This window comes from Neovison vison, chromosome 9 (genome assembly GCF_020171115.1).
Source record: "Neovison vison isolate M4711 chromosome 9, ASM_NN_V1, whole genome shotgun sequence".
Taxonomy (NCBI): domain Eukaryota; kingdom Metazoa; phylum Chordata; class Mammalia; order Carnivora; family Mustelidae; genus Neogale; species Neogale vison.
In genome coordinates this window covers 20,205,323-20,228,251 of record NC_058099.1, presented here as the reverse complement: position 1 = coordinate 20,228,251, position 22,929 = coordinate 20,205,323, and the positions used below count along the sequence as shown (strand labels likewise).

General features: G+C 40.2%; 1 protein-coding gene across 4 annotated transcripts in view; it reads right to left on the bottom strand.

Moving 5' to 3' along the window:
- Nucleotides 1-22,929, bottom strand: part of FKBP15 (FKBP prolyl isomerase family member 15) — a 54,184-nt gene that overhangs the window by 18,800 nt on the left and 12,455 nt on the right. For all 4 annotated transcript variants that reach the window (XM_044265104.1, XM_044265106.1, XM_044265107.1 and 1 more), the window contains exons 3-16: nt 20,793-20,877; nt 20,259-20,328; nt 17,879-17,953; nt 17,451-17,549; nt 15,698-15,847; nt 14,388-14,456; nt 13,130-13,276; nt 9,781-9,923; nt 9,064-9,121; nt 6,473-6,580; nt 3,921-4,023; nt 3,348-3,454; nt 1,579-1,693; nt 62-171 (exon numbers count right to left, since the gene is read on the bottom strand). In XM_044265104.1, the coding sequence (XP_044121039.1) occupies nt 62-171; nt 1,579-1,693; nt 3,348-3,454; nt 3,921-4,023; nt 6,473-6,580; nt 9,064-9,121; nt 9,781-9,923; nt 13,130-13,276; nt 14,388-14,456; nt 15,698-15,847; nt 17,451-17,549; nt 17,879-17,953; nt 20,259-20,328; nt 20,793-20,877 (1,439 nt within the window). The remainder of the gene's footprint in view (nt 1-61; nt 172-1,578; nt 1,694-3,347; nt 3,455-3,920; nt 4,024-6,472; nt 6,581-9,063; nt 9,122-9,780; nt 9,924-13,129; nt 13,277-14,387; nt 14,457-15,697; nt 15,848-17,450; nt 17,550-17,878; nt 17,954-20,258; nt 20,329-20,792; nt 20,878-22,929) is intronic.

The window sequence follows — 22,929 nt, the reverse complement described above, 5'->3', positions numbered from 1 at the left end:
CCTGTCATACCCACTGTTCATTCCCCCACTTTCAACACAGCCCCCACCCTGACTCACCCACCTTCGTCATGAGATGATCCATTTTATCAGCCACTTTGCTGACTGCCATGCGAATTTCAGTGTTATGTTGCCGGGCCTCAGTCATGAGAAATGAAGCCATGTCACCAGATCCTAAGCAGACAAAAGCCAAAAAGAACCTTATGAAACCAGAGCAGAAGGTACTGTGTGAGGAAAAGCCAACAGCTCTTTCAGCACAGGAAAGAAAGAAATAAACATCCCAAAATAGGAAATGTTGTAGGTGATTCACACTCTTAGAAGACATAGAAGACCCAGAGGCAAAAGGGCTCCAAAGCTAACAGTAAATAAGCTCTGCTCCTGCAAAATGCTCTGAGGGGTACGACCTGGTCCAGAGCACATGGATGCCCACTTTGGTCTGCCAGAGCACTAACAGCTCAGACTGCTTCTCCACTCTCCAAATGCAAGCCAGGCATGATACCAGGTACCAGGGGTTTAGCAGCGAACGAAACCCGGTTCCTGCCCTTGGCGAGCTCACAGTCTGGTGGGGAGACTCACATGGAAACAGATCATTACAACAGAGTGTTTTAAGTGCAAAAAATGGACCACATACAAGGTACAAAAGAGCATAAAGAAAAGCAACATTAACCTTTTAGTGACACACAGACACAGTTATGTCTGTGGGAAGAGAGGAAGAAGGGATGGTAACAATCAGGGAAGGCTTCACAGAGGTGAGATCTGATGGCCTCCCAGATGGAGAAGTGGCAGGGTTTCCAGACAAAGGTAGCATCCCTGAAACCCTTACCAATCTGGGACCATAAATTACATTGTAGGATATACTGGCTCCTTCCTACCACTGTCCTAATACCAAAGATAAGCTACAGAATAAGAAGGTAGAATAGCATGCCAGTTTTTTACATTTTATTTTGCTTTGTTATAAAAAATTACATTTTGTTTTGTTTTTTATATCAGTGTGCTTTCATGCACACTTGGTACTTGCATGAAAGATAACTGAAAAGTTACCCAAGTAACTGTCAGCAACAGTTTCCTATGGTGGGGGGTGGGATTTTATACTCTTTTGTGTTGACTTTTTTATAAAAGCATATGATTACCATAATTTAAGAATGTTAACAAAGTAGCTTTCATTTGAGATACCGAACACCCACCAACAGTTACCATGCTTTCTCCCGATTTCCCCAACATTTCACTCTCTTACTGTTTTCTAGAAACTCTACAGAGCCACACTGATTGAGCAACAGAAAAGGGCTGGAGGGATAAAATGCAAGAAACAAAACAGAAAGTAGGCATAAGGTGGTTTGGGGGGAAGATGTAAATGTTCTAAAACTGGATTGTGGTGAAGGTTGCACAACTCTGTAAACTTACAGAAAAAAATCCTAAATTATACACCTAGGTTGAGTGAACTATATGATACATAAATTTCACCTCAACAAATCTGTTAAAAACAAAAAAGCAGAGATCTGTTGGCGTGAAAATGGAAAGGGGGTGGGAGGATGGAGAGCAGAGCAAGAGTGGAAGACAAGACATGGAGGGCCCATGGCCTACCTTGAAAATGGGGAGCCTGAGAGAGCGGAGCGGGGTACAGGGGCCGGGCGGGCTGCAGCTGGGAGGTGACGGCTGATGTGTGGGGATAAGTGTAGGCTTGCATACCTGCATAGGGCTGAGAAAACGCCAAGGTACAATCAGGGCTCTCTCTTCTGCTTTATCTGTCTTAATGGAATAAAGAGATTAAGCTGGAAGGAGATGCAAATCTATTAAAGCTGGAGACAGATGAGACGGGATTTGGTAGTGGGAAGGCACTGCAGGAGAATTCTCTGTATCATCCAGAGACACAGCACCAGGTCACTGAAGTCCTCCCCAGAAAGTGAAGGAAGGTTGTCTCAGGTCACTCCCCGCTCCTCTGGCACTATGATTTAATTAAGTAGGAATTCAGTTCCTGGCTGTCAGGCCTACTGATGGTCTAAGAAACTGTAAAGAGACTTGGCTGAGGGCACCCTGGGTGGTTCAGTCGGTTAAGTGTCTGCCTCTGGATCATCAGGTCATGATCCCAGGTTGCTGGGACAGAGTCCTGGGGCTCTCTGCTTGGTGGGAAATCTGTTTCTCCCTCTGCCCCTGTGCGCACACGTGCTCTCTCTCTCGCTCTCTCTCTCCTGTGCACGCATGCGCGCAAAAATAAATAAAATCATTAAAAATAAATAAAGAAATAAAAACAGACACTCGGCTGAGTTTCCACTGGGATCAAAGGACAGGTGTTCTTTGGGATTCCAAAATAAATCCACGAGTCTCCAAAGGATGGCCCTCCCCCCCAAGACTCTAACTCTCTTGTGACCAAGAGCTCTCCTTTTCCCCTGAACCTTGGTCACCTGAACTATGAGATGACAACAGTAATGCCACTCAGGGCTGTTGTGTGGACTACATGATGTGATATATAGGTAAAGTTCCTCAGAACTGGTAAATTAAGTGCCCAGCAGATGGTAAATGCTCAATAAATAGCAGCTTTCTTTTAAATGATGATGGTTATTCTTCCTTGGTTAAGGAAATCCAACTCATTTCCAGGGACAGATAAACTACCCATCCATTATTTAAAAAAACAAAAACAAAACCAAAAATTAGTCTACAGGACAGAACTGTCCACTAGAGAGCAGGGAGAGGGCAAGGTGGGATTTCTTTTAATTCTAATACATCCTGTTCCAATGGGGCAGAGCCCACTCACCATCACTCACCAGTCTACTAAGAATCACCAAGAAGTGAAGCTCTCTTATCACTGGGAGTATGTTTATCCACCAAATGTGTCATTAGTTAGAGTCCACTATCCTGGCAAACAGCAGAAGCAGACTACCTTCTGTGAAAACAGAAAAATATCCTACTTTCAGAGCACCCGTTTGGAGGGTAACTAGACAACAGAGTGCCCCTGTATTTTCTATACACCTCAACCTACAAGTATTCTGCTACCTATAGTGCAGAACCTTAGCCTCTCGGCTCTAGCAGACCAGAGCAGGGGATTTGCATTTCTATGTCTTAAGGAGAGTTGTGTGCAAAGGAAAGGTACACAAATGCTGACTGGGCCTTTACGGTTTGCCAGGCCTTGTACCAGGTGCTCTGCCTGTTCTTGCCTTTCAGCTTTACAACAAGCTGCAAGGGAGATAATCCTTGTCTGGTTTAGAGATGAGACAGTGGCGGCTCAAGAAGGGGGAAAATGACAGATTCAGATGTGGGGTACTGCTACCACAAGACTGTGCAGGAGGGAGAAGAGAGACTGACTAGAACCTAATAAATTACAGCCTGAAACTGATATGGTTTTAAAACATTGTTACCTGAAAGGCCTGGGCATGGCCAGACATAGTGGAGTGCGAGTCGAGAGATGCAACTTGCATTAAGGCAGGTGAAGGTGCTTGGAGGCCAGAAACAGATGGCTGAGGTGCTACGAGAGAACAAGAAGTTTCCACTGTCACCCACCCTGGTTTCTTGGTAAAAGTCTGGACTAGTACCTTACATTCTGCCACAGGCTTCAGACTTGACCACTCTCCTCACCTGCTCTCCCAAAACCAGATCTACTGGAGTCTCAGGAGCAGGTGAGAAGAAGGAACCTGAAGTTCTCGGGCACATATGACTCAGACCTACAGTCCCGTCTGCCAACAGGAAGTGCACAATTACATACAGGGAAGTGTCTCAGCTGAGAGCACAATTCCAAAACTGGCAAGGCCACACGGCCAGAGACAAAGCACGCAGACCAAACCCCTCTCCAGAGCAGAAAACGCTGTGCACAGGGACAAACCAACAAGTCCTACACTCTAGTCCAGCTCTCAGAATTCAGACAATGCAGTTTGATGACTGAAGGACCCAGGATGCTAACTCTGGTTATCCGCAGAGCCGAAGAGGTCCCTTACCCTGTGCGGCCATCTGCGGCAAGGCTGGATGTGTCGGTGGAAGGGACGGCTGTGCAACCGGGGCTGCCACGGGCGGTGCAGCTCCTCGCAGAGCGTTCGCATCCTGAAACAGGAACAAGCACTTTGGTGACTATGTATGTGGGTCCTTGGCTGCAGACCAGGCTCACTGTCTACCCTAAACCTGCTTACAGCCAATGTTTCTAGGCAAAGAAGAGGAAGGAAAGGCAAGAGTTTAGGGTGTGGGCTGTGGGGAGATCCCTTCTCCCTATAAATCATACCAAATAATTAAGTATATTTAATTTCCTCGAATGTTCTAAATTGTTGATGTTTTATTGACTGAAGCAGCTACGGTGACTGCTCTCCAGAATGTACCACTTTCCAAACCAGCAGCTACCTTTTTAACCTGACCAGTCTGTTCCCACGGAAGAAGGGTCTCTTGCAAAAAAAACTCAGGCAAGAGTGCAGCCTCTTCTCTCTGCCAGATCATCTCCACAGACCACAAGGTACTCACTGAAGATCACACAGAGCAGGATTCACTGCCCCTCAGCACACTTGGATTGCTTTTTGGATAATGTGGTTTTAGAATGTTTTGTCCCCATTCTTTCTTTTCATGGAAGTCAAAGCAATTGTTGGTCCTTACTGTAATTCTAAACAAAGTTATCCAAAAAATATCTTCGCCAATTCACACAAGGAAAAGAAAAACTTGGGGCACAATATACAGTGCTTTGCTATCCTACAGTTCAAAAGCTGAAATCTCTTTGACATTCTTTTACTTTAAAACTTCCCTTTGCCCCCTGATATTATCAAAAACACATTATCCATTTCTGGAAAAGCATGCTAGTTTTATATCGCTTCAGCTCTAAATCTACCTAAATGTCTAACATCAGAATGAAAGGAATTATGATAAATCGATCTAATGGAACACTGAGCTACCTTTAAAGGAAATAATACTTTTTTTTATTTACTTATGTTAATTTATGTTATTCATATTGGTATTAACATAAATATTCACAATACTAATCTAAAAAATCAGGTTACAAAGCAATAATAAAAAAGAATACACTTCTTGATAAATATATATTTTCTTTCCTTGTAATTTGAATCATTCTACAATGAATAAGTAGCACTTAAAAATTTTAATAACAGTATTACCTTATTAAAATTTAATTTCCGGAACCAGCTAAAAATCAAACCTATAACAAAAAGCCCTAGAAATCCTATCTTCCTTTAAAATGTTAAATCTAGGGGTGCCTGGGTGGCTCAGCGGGTTAAAGCCTCTGCCTTCAGCTCAGGTCATGATCCCAGGGTCCTGGGATCAAGTCCTGCATCGGGCTCTCTGCTCCAAGCCTGCTTCCTCCTCTCTCTCTGCCTGCCTCTCTGCCTACTTGTGATCTCTGTCTGTCAAATAAATAAATAAAATCTTTAAATAAATAAATAAAATAAAATAAGATGTTAAATCTAGTGCTCGCTTTGGCAGCACATATACTAAAATGTTAAATCTACTTACAGCTTTTCCAGGAAGAAAAAAAAACAAAATTATGAAAAATAAAGCCTATGCTAGAAAACATTTTTAAGAGCATCACCTTTGCTTTTGTTTTACATCAAAGTCAAAGAATCCTAAAAATCAATCTCTATTAATCTCTGTGAAGTGTTTCAATTCAACTGAGAGGATGATTTTACTCATTAAGTAACTAAAAACCAATGGGAAAAGAACTAAGTTAAAACTGAGCTACTTCATAGGTGGTGCCTGGGTGGCTCAGTGGGTTAAGGCCTCTGCCTTTGGCTTGGGTCGTGACCTTGGGGTCCTGGGTTCGAACCCTGCGTCGGGCTCTCTGCTCAGCAGGGAGCCTGCTTCCCTCACTCTCTCTCTGCCTGCCTCTGCCTGCTTGCGATCTCTGTCAAATAAATAAATAGAATCTTAAAAAAAAAAAAAATGACTTCATATCATACATCAAATTCCATATGGATTAAAATTTTACATCTAAATGTGAAATAGTAATATTTTTAGAAAACACATGTGATGTTTATAATACCTGAAAGTAAGAAGGCTTTTTAAGCATAACGTCAAAAGCAAAAAACAAAGGGAAAAAACTGATAGATTTCACCGCAATAAAATTTCTGATCTTCAAAACAATCATAGGACATACAAACTCAAGAAGACAATACAGTGCCATCTTTAGTAATAGGTAACATCAGTGGGAAGACCAACATTTCCCAAGAGAATCTAAACACTGAAACAACAGATAAGAATTGAGCATCTTTTACAGGTTAGGCCCCATGCTGCCTAACATGTGATTTATACTGACAGTAGAGAGTCTAGTAGAAGGCTATATGGACTACTTAACCCCCATTCTTGAGGCAGATGTGGGGGATTGCTTCCATTTCTCAGGGGAAGTGCTAATCACAGTGGAAACCTATGTACCATTTTAAATAAAGCTTTCTACATGATGATTCTGGGTTACAGGCAGAAAAAGTAGAACTCTTAACCAAAAGAACATAACATAATGTATAAGTGTCTTCACTATTCATTTAACAGAGCCCAGGGGTCATACCTCGATTTCTGAATCATTGGAATCCAGCTGTGGTGGAAGGATGGGGAGCATGGGCTGGCCCATTTTAGCCATCCGAGAGATCAACTTAGCTTTGACTGTATCAGGATTCTAAAAAAAGGAAAGTCACAAGAATCACTCTAATCAAGGCTCAATCCTTTAGCTCAGTCTTTGGCTCTGCCATCAAACCCTTCCACTAGTCCCCCTGCTGTATCGACTTGAAACTGTTTCTTCGACAAAATGAGAGTTAAGGAGTTCTTGGGTCACAATTAATAATAACAGTACAAATAATTCCCTATATGTTGGAATGGACAAAGTGGTTCCATATGTAGTGCTTCATTTCAATCAAGTCTCCCCAGCAGGCATAATTCGTCTCATTTTACACAGATGAAAAACTAAGTACAGATCAAGGGAGGGAGGCATTTTACATGACAGTACCCTCTGGAAACAGTGGGAGCAATTCAGCAGATATTCAGAGGCGATTTGGGGAAAAAAGGAAACAGGAGCTCTTTGTTCCAAATTCAGGTTCATTCTGCTCTGACTTGGCACTGCTCTCAACAGCCCCTGTGCTAGAGGCATCTGCATCCATTAACTGGTCCAAAGTGCAGCTTTCAGAGTGGAGAGTACATACCCCCAAGGGTGTACATGTCGATCTACTGGGTATAAAAGAAATGATCATGGGCAGCTGGGTGGCTCAGTCAGTTACGCATCTGACTTGATTTCGGCTCAGGTTTTGATCTCATGGGTTTTGAGATAGAGCCCTGTGTTGGGCTCCACGTTCAGTGGGGAGTCTGCTTGAAGATTCTCTCCCTCTGCCCCTCCCCACACCTTTGTGGGTGCAGTGCACACGTGCTCTCTCAAAAAAATAAATAAATCTTTAAAACAAGAGAGATGACCATAACCTCTATTTTGGAATTATCTCTAAGCTGTGGTAAATATAAGACATTAAGCTTATTTACAGGGATGGACAATACTTTATGTATATAATTTATAAATAGACAGATACACTGGGAGTATGTGTTCATTCTTCCTCATCTGATTGGAAGCACATAATCAAAGAAAGCTGGGTTCATCAAAAGAGGACTAGTTACATAAACCATATCACACAATGGCATACTGCAATTTACAGGAAAAAAAGAAGAAAGAGGGAGCTTTCTGTACACTAACATGGAAAGATATTGTTATATATACTGTAACATATAAAAGGCATGGTAGATAATATATATATACTATGCTATATTTTATGAAAGGAGGCAGAAATAAAATATACATTCCTATCTGCTTCCATCTGCATAAAGAAACACTGAAAGAATACAAATGAAACTAATGAAAGCAGTTACCTAAAAGGAGAGTGAGATGGGATGGGGTACACAAAGGTAGGGTTGACACAGTCTTTTCAATGTATACCCTGTCATATAGTTTTAATAATTGAATCTTATGAATGTAATTACCTCCTCAAAACAAAAAATAAAAACTTAAATGTAAAAAGAAAAAAAAGGATAGTGAATTTTGCTTCAATTAAAAAAAAAAACTTTAAAAAGACAAAAGAAAATTTTAAAAAAGGTTGGAGACCACTAGTCCACTGGAAGCAACTGAAGCTTAGAAACAGGTGACAAAGTAGCTCTGTCTAAAAGTATCATAGAACCAATACTAAACAAATTTTGTGACTGTTCAAAGATCTGAGATTACAGTTTTTTAATTTTCTTGATTCTTTGGCTTAACCTTCCAGGTTTCAGAGATCACTTTTTACACATATCACGTCAATTATTTGCTTAATAATTCCTGCCTTGGGCTGAATATAAACAAGTAAACTAGGGCTAGAGAGAAAGTAATCACCAATTTCACTCCAAGCAGTTATCCTGTTTCCCAACACGGTAGGTGAAGGCCACGGGCTTTCATCTCACACCCCCACAGCAAACTCAGATGCCTTCCTGAACCCAGCAGCGCAGCAGCAAAGTACAGTGCACATGCTCCCAAAGGCATTCAAATCCTAATTTTACTACAACTGTATGCTAGTCTTCCCATGTTACAGTTAGGGAAACAATCACAGAGACCAATTCACAGTCAGCTAGTTGGTGAATTAGTGCACAACCCATCCAAGAGAACCAAAGTGTGAAGTATGTAGTGTTAGCAGTAATTATGGTAATAGTAAGAGCTAATGTTAACTGAGCTCTTGCGATATGCCAGACATGATACGAAAAACTCCACACATGTTATTTCATTTAAATCTCAAAAATATCTCTTGAGGATAAAAATCTTCCTTAGTGAAGTCCTACTTTACGTAAGCTTAGTGCTTAGTGCTCTGCAAACATATCACAAGAACCCTAACAAAAGGGGCTGTGAGAATTATTTCTATTTTAATAATGAAGAAGCAGAGGATCAGAAAATTAGAGGCCACAAATTTACAAGAATGAAGATTTGAACCCAGATAAGCCCATGCAGAAGCCCAATCAATTTATAAGAACTCCCCAGGAAGGAGATATCAATAAAGTAGATTTTTTTTTTGAGGGGGGTGTGTCTAACCTACCCTATCCCAAGACACAAGAAACCTTCTCAGTAGATTGGGAGTAAGGGAGACAAATTTGTATACTCACCGTATTTGCTGTAAGCTGTTCACTGAGGGAGTTAGATTTGCTACGAAGGGCTGGCTCCCTGAAACCAAGTAAGATATATGCTGAGGTAAAAAAAAAAAATCCCAAATCTATAATCATAAGTTCCGATTATGCTAGAAAAATAAACTGTTTTTGAAAATGTTTGCCGATTCAATGGTTACAAAACAGAATCATAACCATTCTTCAGTTTGCATTCATCTCTGAAAGCTGGTGAAAATGAGTAATTTTCCATTCAAATTCTTATTATTTATATTTTCTTCCTTTGGTATGTATTTTATGTTTATGCCTTTTACCCAGTTTTCTTCCAGAGTTCAACAGGTTCATACACACCTAAGTTAGTGCATTAAAGACTATGAATGTTAATCCCTCGTCGGCAAAATCTTGATGCTAGCATTTTCCCCATTTCTTTCATCTCATTTTTCCCAATTATTTAAAATTATTTTAGTGTTCAACCTTCTCCATTTTAGAATCCCTCTAAGGAAATTTTTATGGACAATAAAAGAGCATGATACAACTCCAAGGTCTGGGGTGCCTGGGTGGCTCAAGTGGTTGAGCGTCTGCCTTCGGCTCAGGTCCGATCCCAGGGTCCTGGGATCAAGTCCCCCAGGGAGCCTGCTTATCCCTTTCCCTTGACCTGCTGCTCCCCCTGCTTGTGCTCTCTCTCTGTCTTAAAAAAAAAAAAAAACTCCAGGATCTTACCCTGATTTGAAAGGCACTGATGTGGGTGGTGATACAACAGGGTCTGCAGAGAGGCCATCAGCACCTGGTATGGGAGAAGGGGCCGCAGAATCCCGGGAACTAACGCTGTGCCCATCAGAGCCAGAATCTCTGGCAAACTTGACCTAGGGAGCGATCAACCACAGTTGGAACAGGCTACAAAAAAGGCACCTTGTGCTTTCCACTGTCCTTTCTTTTCCTTATTCTTCACTACATAAGTCATTACCTGTTCCCTTGTAGCAAATCAGAAAATGTAGATAAGCCAACAAAAATAATCACCCACAATCCAACCATGATACAACAACACTGCTAGAATTTGGGATGCGGTATTTCACATTTATATCTATGCGTGTGCCTGTGTATTTTTTATTAAAAAGGGTCATACTGTTTTGTGACTGGCTTTGCTCACTCACTTAGTAACATATGTCCATGTTACTAAATTATTAATCTACAACAGCATTAGTAACTACTGAACATTATATCTCATTTCGAGGGTCATGCCCATACCTGCCATCATCTACAGGAAAAACTCTCAAAAAGATTTTGAGAACATAAGTCTTAAATACCTATGCTGCTACAAAATATATTTTGCCAATTCCTGGTTGTTAGATACCCAGTTCATTCCTAATTTTCCTGTCACATCACGAATAATACTTCAATAAATTTCTATCTGTATCCTTGCACATAATCATTTCCAAAGTATAAATTCCCAGAAATTAAATAGTTGGGAGAAAAGTATGTTCATTTTTAAGACTTTTGATGTATACCACTAAATTTCAAACCACAAAAGATGAACTACTCTATACTCTACAAGCAGTGTATAACGTTCTCCTGACACTCATCACTCTGGGTATTATTCTGTAGCAGCTGGGTGACTTTAATAAGCTTGTCAATTTGTTAACAATGGCCAAGGGGCGCCTGGGTGGCTCAGATGGATAAGCACCTGCCTTTGGCTCAGGTCATGGGAGTCCATGTTTGGCGGGGAGCATGCTTGTCCCTCTCTTTCTGCCCTTCCCTCTAGCTTGTACTCTCTCTCATGCATGCTCTCAAATTTAAAAAAAAAAAAAATCTAAAACAACAATCAAACTATGGAAGCAGCCCATAGTGTCCATCAACTGATGAATGGATGAAGAAGATGTGGTGCACATAAGAGACTCTTTTTTTCCATAACAGACTCTTAATCTCACAAAACAAACTGAGGGTTGCCTGGGGGAGGGGGGTAGTGAGAGAGTGGCTGGGTTATGGACACTGGGGAAGGTAAGTGCTATGGTGAGTGTTGTGAAGTGTGTAAAACTGGCGATTCACAGATCTGTACCCCTGGGGCTAATAATACATTATATGTTAATAAAAATTAAAAATTAAAAAAAAAGATCTGGAGCATATATACAATGGAATATTACTCAGCCATAAAAAAGAATGACATCTTGCCATTTGCAGTGACATATTTTTTCCTTATGGTTATAAAATGCCAGTCTTGATGGATTCAAATTGGTTTGTTATCTAAAACCAATCACGACTTCCTCAAACTCAGTGGAAAACTGAGACAAAATATAAAAGCTGTGAAAAAGGCATCTAAAAGCGCATGAGTAAAAGAAGGTTGGACTGACCCAGCAGAGATAAGGGTGTTTAATTAGGAAAGAGTCATCAAGAAGAAAAGCACATCACTGACTGCAGCAGGTATAACAGCCACAATAAAGATAACCATAATATTTATTTTCTATATTGTATTTTGTAGTTTATAGGCACAACCACTATCACATTTGGACCTAATACACACAGTGTAAAGCAAACAAGGTCTTTTTTTTTTTTTAAAGGGAGGCATTAATTTATTTAACCACAATTCATTACAAATTTTATTGTAGAAAACTATCCATCCTCTTGATATTTTTTTTTAATGGAAAATAAGGAGAATGTAAAAAAGAAAAAGTTTCTGAATTCATTACCATTCCCCAGATAAAGCTGTTTTTTAAAAAACTTTTTCAAAGATTTTTTTAATCTATTTATGTGACAGAGATCACAAGTAGGCAGAGAGGCAGGCAGAAAGAGAGAGAGAGAGAGAGAGAGAGAGAAGGAAGCAGGCTCTCTGCTGAGCAGAGAGCCTGATGTGGGGCTCGATCCCAGGGCCCTGTGATCACGACTGAGCCAAAGGCAGAGGCTTTAACCCACCGAGCCACCCAGGCACCCTTTTTAATTTTTTTTTTAAAAGACTTTATTTATTTATTTGACAGAGAGAGAGAGAGATTACAAGTAGGAAGAGATAGAGGGGGAAGCAGACTCCCTGCTGAGCAGAGAGCCCGATGCGGGGCTTGATCCCAGGACTCTGAGACCATGACCTGAGCCGAAGGCAGAAGCTTAATCCACTGAGTCACCCAGGTGCCCCTCTCAGATAAAGTCAATTTTGATCATTTCTTCTAACGCTTTCGGAAATATTCTATGAAAATATAAGCATATATGTATCTAGCTGTATAGATACATGCATAGGTACATGTGTACAACTGTGTAAATATATTTATATACTTATTATATGTAAGTATTTTTGTATGTTTATATGTATTTGTATACACACACAAGAGATCATACTATCTGTACTGATTTGCGACTTGCTTTTTTCACTTAACAATAGATTTTGGATATTCTGTAAAAACTGCATAAAGGTCTACTCCGTGAAAGACCATAACTTAATCAGTTGTTTAATGATGGCTATTTAAGTTTTTGCTATTACAAATAATGTGGAAGAGGGAGGAAATGATGTATCTCTGTCTACGTACAAATACCTCTGCATACTTATGTGAATACAGCAATATAATAAATTTATAGCCATGGAATTACTAAGGCACAAGGCAAGTGCATTGGGTAGGAATCACTCTTTCACAGACAGAAAAAAAAGGTTAGTGTAGCAAAGTGATTTGTTTAGTCACCACCTCTTCTAAACTCTAAATAGAGTACCAGGGGGGCACCTGGGTGGCTCAGTGGGTTAAGCCGCTGCCTTCAGCTCAGGTCATGATCCCAGGGTCCTGGGATCGAGTCCCGCACCGGGCTCTCTGCTCAGCAGGGAGCCCGCTTCCCTCTCTCTCTCTCTGCCTGCCTCTCCATCTACTTGTGATTTCTCTCTGTCAAATAAATAAGTAAAATCTTTAAAAAAATAAAAAATAAAATAGAGTACCAGGAAGGACATAAACCGTGGTCTTTAGATTCTGTTGTCCTTTCCAACTATACCATTTCTGCTTAAAAAAAAAGTCCCTGAATTTGTTTTTTCAAAGATATTTATTTATTCATTTTACCTAAAGGCAAAAAGGACTCATCAAACACAAAACAGCACAATTTCACTCACCCGCCTAATCTCCACCTCATACACCAGGATCGAGTCCGGCGACTGGGTCCATCCTATTACTCCTTCAGAGCCAGCAGCACAGGCTGGAGGGATGACAAGCAACCGTTTCCCTCCTTTTCTCATGCCCAGCATCCCATCCTCCCAGGCCTTTAGGAATCAGAGAAGAGGAAAAGCTCATGAGGAAGCAAGTCTCCTCGTAAGACAAGAGAAAGACCCAGATATTAGGCTCCTCTCCTCCACAGTTTCAGGTTTAGACCTCTTGAGAGACATGAAATTCAACTATAATCTCCCGTTGGGTACAAGAATATCTAGAATACTGCTGCTATTCACTTGTAAAAGCCAGCATATCCAGGGTTAGATGAAATATGCTTATCTTGGGTGATGAGAGAAATTAGATGAGAGGACAATGGTATTAAAAGAGAAATAAAAGCTACCATTCATTAAACACATTTCCCAAGTACTCTGGTACGTGCTTTATTTACATTATGTTGTTTAACCCCTAAAATAACCTCATAAGGTTAGAAGCATTATCTCCATTTTACAGGCAAGAAAACTGAGGCTTACAGAAGTGAAGCAACTCACTGAAGATCAGATCACTGAGAAACTGTTAAGCCAAGATGCAACACCAGATCAGTGTAGCTTTAAAGGTTATACATTCACCCCTCTGATCTACAGGAGGCAGTCTCCAAAAGAATCTGGGAAGAGGAGGCATAAACAAAACTATGAAGAAAACCTTTCTGTCATGCAAAATGGCAATGAGGACTTTTTCCAATGAGTGCTTCGACATGTCCTAACACAGTGATACCCCACATGTGTAAAATACTCTATATTCTATAAAGCACTTGCACAGCTGGTAAAGAAAAGCTTCACAACATGAAGTCAAGGTCTCAGACTCCAATCCCAGTGTTCCTCTTGCTCTGTGGTAGCTGCTTCCCACAATGACTGGGAAGTGCTGATTCAAAGCAACTCAGACAGCTAAGAGTCACCCATTATGATACAATTCTAGAAGGAACAGTTTCATCTCTTCCCCTTTTAGGCTATGCAAAAGATTTAATAATTTCCTCACAGTCACACAATGAAAATAAAGAGTAAGGATTCAATATATTCTCATAGGTAAAAATTCCTAAGTAATGTAAAAATTTTTCTCCTCCTACTTTTTAACCAAGCCTTACCAGACTCAGAAAATACACCCAGGTTAGAAATTTTACAAATTAATCACAAGTGATAACGCCATATAAGAAAACAGTTGAGCCAGTACCTTGATGACTTTGCCTGATCCCAATTTCAGGCGAAGCAGCTTATCTTTGTTAGCAGTAGAGTCCAAAACCTGCAATTTGATCAAAGTAAATAAGGTCAGCCGATTTTAAAAATAATAGTAATCATGTAATAGTTAATACAGATTACTACAGTATTAATATCAGATTAGCACAGTATTCCTGGAATAAGGAATGTCAAAATACTGTTGGGGGGTGAAGAGGGAGGTTTGTTTTTTTTTTAAGATTTTATTTATTTATTTGACAGACAGAGATCACAAGTAGGCAGAGAGGCAGGGAGAGACAGAGAGGAGGAAGCAGGCTCCCTGCTGAGCAGAGAGCCCGATGCAGGGCTCGATCCCAGGACCCTGGGATCATGACCTGAGCCGAAGGTGGAGGCTTTAACCCACTGAGCCACCCAGGCACCCGATGGGGGAGGTTCTTAAAATACCTAAAGAGAAAGGCTCACTCACATCATGGCTAAATTGGGACCTGATGCAGGGCTTGATCCCAGGACCCTGGGATCATGACCTGAGCCAAAGGCGGAGGCTTTAACCCACTGAGCCACCCAGGCACCCAATGGGGGAGGTTCTTAAAATACCTGAAGAGAAAGGCTCACTCACATCATGGCTAAATTGGGGCCTGAATGTACATTTTTTTGACTCACAGTCTAAAGTTCTTTCTATATCATACTGCTTTTGAGAACTTAAGGATATTAAAACACAAAAGTACACTCTATTTATAGTATCTATTATACAGAAAATAAACAACTGTGAGGAAATTCTAAAAAGAAGTTTTAAGAATAATCCCATAAGAATAAATTTAAGTTTAAAATTGATATAGGAGGACAAGATATACACATGAACAGGGGCGCCTGGGTGGCTCAGTTGGTTAGCCAACTGCCTTCAACTCAGGTCATGATCCTGGGGTCCTGGGATCAAGTCCTGCATCAAGATCCCAGCTTCACGGGGAGTCTGCTTCTATCTCTGACCTTCTCCCCTCTCATGCTCTCTCTCACTGCTGTCTCTCTCTCAAATAAATAAATAAAATCTTAAAAAAAAAAAAAAAGATATACACATGAACAATTACCAAAAATGCTACTTGGGAAATTGGTTTCCATTCTAAATGGAAGAGACAAAGTAGCACTGAGCAGATTTCACCTGTCAGCAATTGATGACTATGCCCCAAAAGCAGTCAAAGCAGGGTTCCTAAAAGATTTCTATTTGCCAACAGCAGCAATTCACAGCAATAACACCTTACGTTAGTCCTCGTGCTATTTCAATTACAAATGAACTTGCAGGCTGCATTTCCTTACCTGGCCCAGCACATGATTCTGTAAGAGCCAGCTTGTATAGGCCACTTCCAAAGAATCTCCAACATCTACAGCAGGGCCTTCTGCTACAATGAGGTCCTGGGAGAGCACTGCATCTAGGGAGGGGGTGCTGTTGCACTTGGCAATGCACACCTGCGAGATGAAATCACAGCAGCATTAACTTAGTTCAAGCTCAGTAAATATTCCCTCCATTGTTGCTAATGCTCTTTTCTAAACAGTGGTATCCACTAACGAAACTGATTACATGTTTAGAAGTAAGCCAATCAAAGTCAACAATCTTGCCAGGAATCAAAGTGCCTAACAGTAAGGCTCTGGAGTCAGATTGTCTGGGTATAGATCTGGGCACTGCCACTTATTAACTTGTGACCTCGGCCAAATAACTTAACTTCTGTGAACCTTATTTCATATAGGTATTTTGTAAAATAGAGATTAAAAACTCTGCATATTTACTCGGGTAGTTATGAAGATTGAGCTAATACAGAGTCCTTGGCACAGTGCCTGGCAAATAAGAGTAAGTACACAACAACCATTAGCTAGCATGACTTTAAGGATTTTACCTTTCATTGTCTGGGAACCCATGAAAGAAAGGAGAACTTCTAGAACAATTTCAGAAGTCATTTCTAAAGACAATAAACTAGAAAAAAAAGGCCCTTTATAAAACCACGCTACATTCCCAGATTTGCATGTCCACCACCTACAGACTTAGATCATCTTAGCACAAATCTTGGACAAGAGTTAAACACATCTTCATGAAGTCTTACTTTACTGTCAATTTTTTAACATGGTCTACATTACAAATTTGCTACTTATTTTCTTAAAAGAAAGGTTTTATTATTGTAATCAAATAAATGCTACCTAAAACAATGAGAAGTCATTTTTTACCAAGCAAATAAGACTAAAAAAAAAAAAAGATAATTCTAAATGTTAGAAAAGGTATAGTGAGAGAAAAGAGGAACGTGAAATAGTATTATCTTTCTGAAAAGCAGTATGCCAAACTGTCTACAGAACCAAGAAATATTTGGACTCTCTGACCCAACCTTTCACTTCTAGAAATTTAGCCCAAGGAAATGATCAGGGGGGAAAAAAAGGGCACAGAATTATACACAACAATGCTTGCTATAGTATTTATTTCAGACAAAAAGCAATCTAAATGTCTAAAAGCAAGGGAAAAGTTAAATAAATTAAGGAGCATTTATACTATGCAACTTTCAAAATGTTTCCAAGTAATTTTTCATGTGGTGGGGAAAGACATAAACATCGTTAAAATATATATAGCAAGATATTGAACTCTTAAAGGGGTATACCTACTTACGTACACTACACATAGAAAAAAGGAAACATATTAATAGTGGTTACCTCGAGCAGTAAGATTTCAAGTGATTTTTGTAAAAAATGCTTTTCTAAATGTTCTATAAGGATCATTGAACTTTATAAAAATTCTTTTAAAACACTATCTTTTTAAAAGATAGTTTTATTTATTCCTTAAAATAATTTATGAAATGGAAAGTGTTTTAAAGAAGTCTGTTTAAGCCTTTTTTCTCTTAAAGTCTCATTTTCAAGCAATTTAAGTAAATATTCCTATTATTTCCTTGAAATAAAATTAGCTCAAGTGACAGATTTAGTGGGCTTTTAATGCTTGTCTCTAACAAAACAAAGCAGGTTGTAAATTTTCCATACAGTTTCCTAAAATCAAGGGAAATCCAGGCCTTTCACAGGAAGAATAAGACAGTATTACCTGTTTATTGAACTCCACAGCAGCCTTTTCGGACTCAAACATGATGGACCAGTTTTGTCTCTGGTCATCATAAAAGGTGCTATAGTTATTGGGCCGAACCTAGGGAAAGGAGAAATGTTGGGGTAATTCAATGACATCAGCAGAGCACAAAAATCTGACTGCTTAAACTCAAAGAGAAGAGCCCTGATTCAGGAAGACCCAGAGAGATACAGGAAATTTCCTCCTTCCCTCCCACCCTCCAACAACCATCCTTTGGTTTATTTCCCAGAATGCTGCCAAGAGACCTTTTTGAGAGGCTCTGTTAAGATATCCACTCTGATGTCTAGAGCCAGAAGCAGCAGATTTAATTCCCACCAGGTACACACAGACCAATCTCTCCTATAAACCCATCCCAAAGGAGCTGATGATTCCAACGTGGGAAGTCTTACCATTAGCTCAAAGTTCAGATGAATCCTGGCAACAGTAACTGACTGCTGTTGACTGATATAAAGAAGAATCTTATACTGTACTCAATAAAGGTGGGCCGGGGGGGGAAAAAAAAAGAAAACTGAAGTTAAAAGGAAATAGAAAATCAGCAGTAAGATGTCAGGGGTTATGCTTCCAAGAGGCATAAAACTCAAAACTCACTTGATCCCTTAAAGCTTAGGTTTTAAATTCTATCTTCTCACTATCCATTTTCATCTCCTCTCATCTTGGCCTTACTTACTTCTTTACTGTAATTAGCGATTATTTTGTTGGTGTTTTCACTGGTATGAGGGTGACAAGAGATCTACAAACGGCCAACACATACATGAAAAGATGCTCAACATCATTAGTCATAAGGTACATTAAAACCACAAAAAAGTGGTTTCCCAGAACTCTGCAAATGTCCCACGGGCAAAAACCAATCTTGGGCTTAGAGCTTCTCTAGTTTTTGTCGGCGTCTGTTTTGACCAGTAGCTTCTTTCATTGGGCCATATCTGCCTCTTAGTCCCTTCCTAGGCATCGTATCAGTGAAAGAACCAAGGGAAGGAAATAGCTCAATGGCTTTTCCCTCTGAAATTTTAGTTCATCTAGTCCTTATCATTTCCACAGCTCTCCAGTGAGCTTAAAAATATAATTTTTGCAATTTATCTTTTTTATAATTGTTGCAGTGGGAACTGCTGCCTGCCACAACCTACTACCTCTTACTGGTGGTGAAGGGTGGTGAAGTCCTGATACCAGATTTTTTTAAAATCCAAATGGCAACTCCTAATGAATTAATATATCCAGATAATAATCACGGGTGGCTACTATGTGACAAAATCAGGGACAACTAGACATTATTTACCTCTGGATGGGAGAATGAAATATTTAAGGGACATGGCAACCAATTACAACGTATAGACCTTATTTAAGGGACATGGCAACCAATTACAATGTATAGACCTTATTAGATTGTTAAAAAAAAAAAAAAAGGAGACAATCAGGTAAATCTGAACACTAGCTGGCAGTGAATGAGATAAAAAAAAATGCGGTTTTTTAAGGTGATAATTACATAATGGTTATGTTAGAAAAACAAATCCTTGGGATATACACTGAAGTATTTACATATTGTATGCTGGAGATGCAGTCAAAATAATCTGAGCAGAAGAAGGAAGACAGGCTAGAATTTAGATGAAATAATTTTAATAACTCTTAGAGCCCAAGAATGGGTTTCTGGGAGTTCATTATTCAAGTCCCACAATTTTTTTTTTTAAAGATTTTATTTATTTATTTGACAGACAGAGATCACAAGTAGGCAGAGAAGCAGGCAGAGAAAGAGGAGGAAGCAGGCTCCCTGCTGAGCAGAGAGCGTGATGCAGGGCTCAATCTCAGAACCCTGGGATCATGACCTGAGCCGAAGGCAGAGGCTTTAACCCACTAAGCTACCCAGGCGCCCCTCGAATCCCACAATTTTTATATGTTTCCAAATTTCCACAGTTAGCTTTTTTGTTTGTTTTCTTTTAATACAAAAGAGTGTTGTCCATTACGTTAGTTACCCTGAACAGGTCATCTTATCCGTGTCTCAGAGTGTCTTAGGAGCATGGCTCTTAGTTCACTGAACCTTTGAAATGCCAGAATTTCTTATGCTTCTCTCAACAATATTTAAAACATTCTGGAGCAGGGGTACCTGGGTGGCTCAGTCGTTAAGCAACTGCCTATGGCTCAGGTCATGATCCCAGGTCCTGGGATCGAGTCCCGCATTGGGCTCTCTGCTCAGCAGGGAGTCTGCTTCTTCCCTCTTTCTCTCTCTCTCATGAATAAATAAATTAAATATTCAAAACAAAAACAAAAACACATTCTGGAGCAGAATTTGAAGCTAGATACAAGCCACATAAGGAAATCAAGCATTGGGGCTTCTAGCCACATTTCTTTCTGACCCAAACCAAAAGGATGCTGTGTGATCCACTGCCCACCTCACTGTCAAACTTTCAAAGGCTAAACACAGTCACTGATTCAGCCATAAAGATAGAATACTCTAAGTAGAACAGTAAGTGTTTTTCATTACCTAAAAAAGGGATGTCCTTGGTAAATGGTTTACTCTACAACTCCCCAAACTCTTTAGTATCATATCACAAAGTCAAACTTAAAAGATTTTCCATGGTTGAATTTGTTTTAATGCACAATAGTAAGCAAGATGTGACTATAAATGTTACTTATGTACCTCGTATTAAAAATTCACAATTGACATGAACAATCATTCTAATCCTCTGACACAAGAGACATTGGGAGAGTCCAAGTAAAAACTAGCTTATCAGTATGATCTGGGACACCTGAACGTACACGAGACACAGGGGGCATTCTCACCTCTCTGGCCGTGTGATTCCCCAGGACTGCAGCACCAAACTTGCCTTGCTTTACATACTGACCGTTTGTGCTACAAAACCAAAAAAAAATAGGTATTAATACTTCTTTAAACTAAGTAGAACCAGCTTTGTCTTCTGCCACACAAAAGTGGGGAATCTAGTCATTCAGCCTCAAGAAAAGGACAGGTATTTATAACAGAGGTGAACAGTTTATAATTTAAAGCTCTTATACTTCTTTACTCTCTAAATATCTATTCATAATATCTCAGTGGAGTGAGCACTTAAGAAAGCAGGCGTCGAGGGTACAAGCACTTCCCAGAGAGAGTATACAAGACAACAGCTCTTCAAAGTTTCATGTGCAGAATTCTCTAACTGAAATGTTAAAAAGCATGACTGATCCTCTGCCTATGGAAGGACTGTGCAGCCTAACTGTGTAGCTCCTTTGGCTACCAACAGAGACTTATTGAAAAAAGACAGGAGCTTAACCCCGCATCCCACACCCAACTTCAGAAAGCATTCCTTCTCGGCTACTTACTACCGATACGCATGAACTGCTGCTGCAACCAATACGGTGGAGGTGCCTGCTGGAGGGGGCGCTGCTTTTGCTGGCGCCAGATTTCCTGGAGATGAAGAAGAAAACAAAGATGTCATTCATGTCTTTCTTAAAACGGATTTTTCACCACCGAAGCAGCTTCAGAATTCTCCTTTACATCCTACAGTTAGGTGGGACAATGTTTTCATGGCCATTATCCTTATCTGACCCACAGAACATCATCTGGGGATGATGTTGATGTATGACCTCATCTGGGGATGATGACACGGAGGCTCTATGCACCCGAGTGCGATGACACATGATAGCAGCAACCCTAGGACTAGAATCCAACACCGGTTCCACTCCAAACAAGTCTCGGGGCTGGACGAGAGGCCCTGCCAGAAAGCAAAGTCATATTCCATCTACATTCTTTTCTTATTCCAATATTTGGCCAGCTCTAATATAAATAAAATTACTTCCCCTTCCCTTATTTCAGGCTAGAAAATTAATGATGATACTCAGATCATATCTATAACTTCACTTTTCCAGTGATTAGGGGGAAGATTAATGGTTTTTTTTTTTTTTTTAAGATTTTATTTATTTATTTGACAGACAGAGATCACAAGTAGGCAGAGAGGCAGGCAGAGAGAGAGAAGAGAGGAGGAAGCAGGCTCTCTACTGAGCAGAGAGCCCGATGTGGGGCTCGATCCCAGGACCCTGGGATCATGACCCAAGCCGAAAGCATAGGCTTTCATCCACTGAGCCACCCAGGCGCCCCGAAGACTAATGGTTTAAAACTGGTATTTAGGGGCGCCTGGGTGGGTCAGTGGGTTAAGCCTCTGCCTACGGCTCAGGTCATAATCTCATAATCTCAGGGTCCTGGGATCAAGCCCCGCATGGGGGGGGGGCTCTGCACAGCAGGGAGCCTGCTTCCTCCTCTCTCTCTGCCTGCCTCTCTGCCTACTTGTGATCTCTCTCTCTGTATCGAATGAATAAATAAAATCTTTTTTTTTTAAAGATTTTATTTATTTATCAGAGAGAGAGAGGGAGAGAGCGAGCACAGGCAGACAGAATGGCAGGCAGAGGCAGAGGGAGAAGCAGGCTCCCCGCCGAGCAAGTAGCCCGATGTGGGACTCGATCCCAGGATGCCGGGACCACGACCTGAGCCGAAGGCAGCTGCCCAACCAACCAAGCCACCCAGGCAAAAAATAATAAAACCGGGTATTTAAAGAAAACATATTTATATTCACCATATAATGTGTTGGTGGAAGAGTAGTGAGAACACCAGCACAGACAAGGCAACCAAGAGGGATATGAAACCAGTCAATCAGGAACTCCCTGCTCAGCACTAGTTAGGTCATCTGCATGACAGACCCCTGCTATCCCCTGCAGGAAAGTAATCTTTCAATAACCATCTTGCTTTTTTGCCTACTGTAAGTAACTTCCTTGTTCTTGCTCCCTTCTGCCTATAAAAGTCATTTTGTTCAACTCCACAGAGCTCCTTTCTATCTGCTAGATGGGATGCTGCCCAATTCATGAGTCACTGATAAAGCTAATGAGATCTTTAAAATTTACGCGGTTGAATTTTGTTTTTTAACAATACTGACACATCTTTTTTCTGATTATGGACTACATGTACTCTATAATATGCAAAACTTAGCAAATGCAGAAATGGATAAAGAAAATAAAAATAACCTGTAGTCTCACCAATTAAAAATAAATGTTTTAATAATTTGATGTATTTATTCCTGGTCCTTTATCAATACTTCACGGCTTTTTTCTTACATTTTCAAACAAAATTTATGATATAATTTCACAACCTCCTTTTCTTATTTAGTTCTAGTAGTTCTTTTAAAACAGTCTCCAAGACAAAATACAATAACCCTAAAAATGCTTTTTGGTGGTTACACAGAATACTGTATTATTACTTGGCCAGAATTTATCCAATGTCCTACTATTTGACATTTCTCTGGACTGTTTCTAATTTTCCTCTATTATAAACAATGCTGTGGTAAACTTCCTAAAAACACATTTTTGTATGTAGCTCTAATTACTTTCTTGAAATAAACTCTTAAAACTGGAATTATGGGGTGAAGGAGTGTAAAACATTTTAAGGTTTTGTTAATCCTGCCCAAATGCC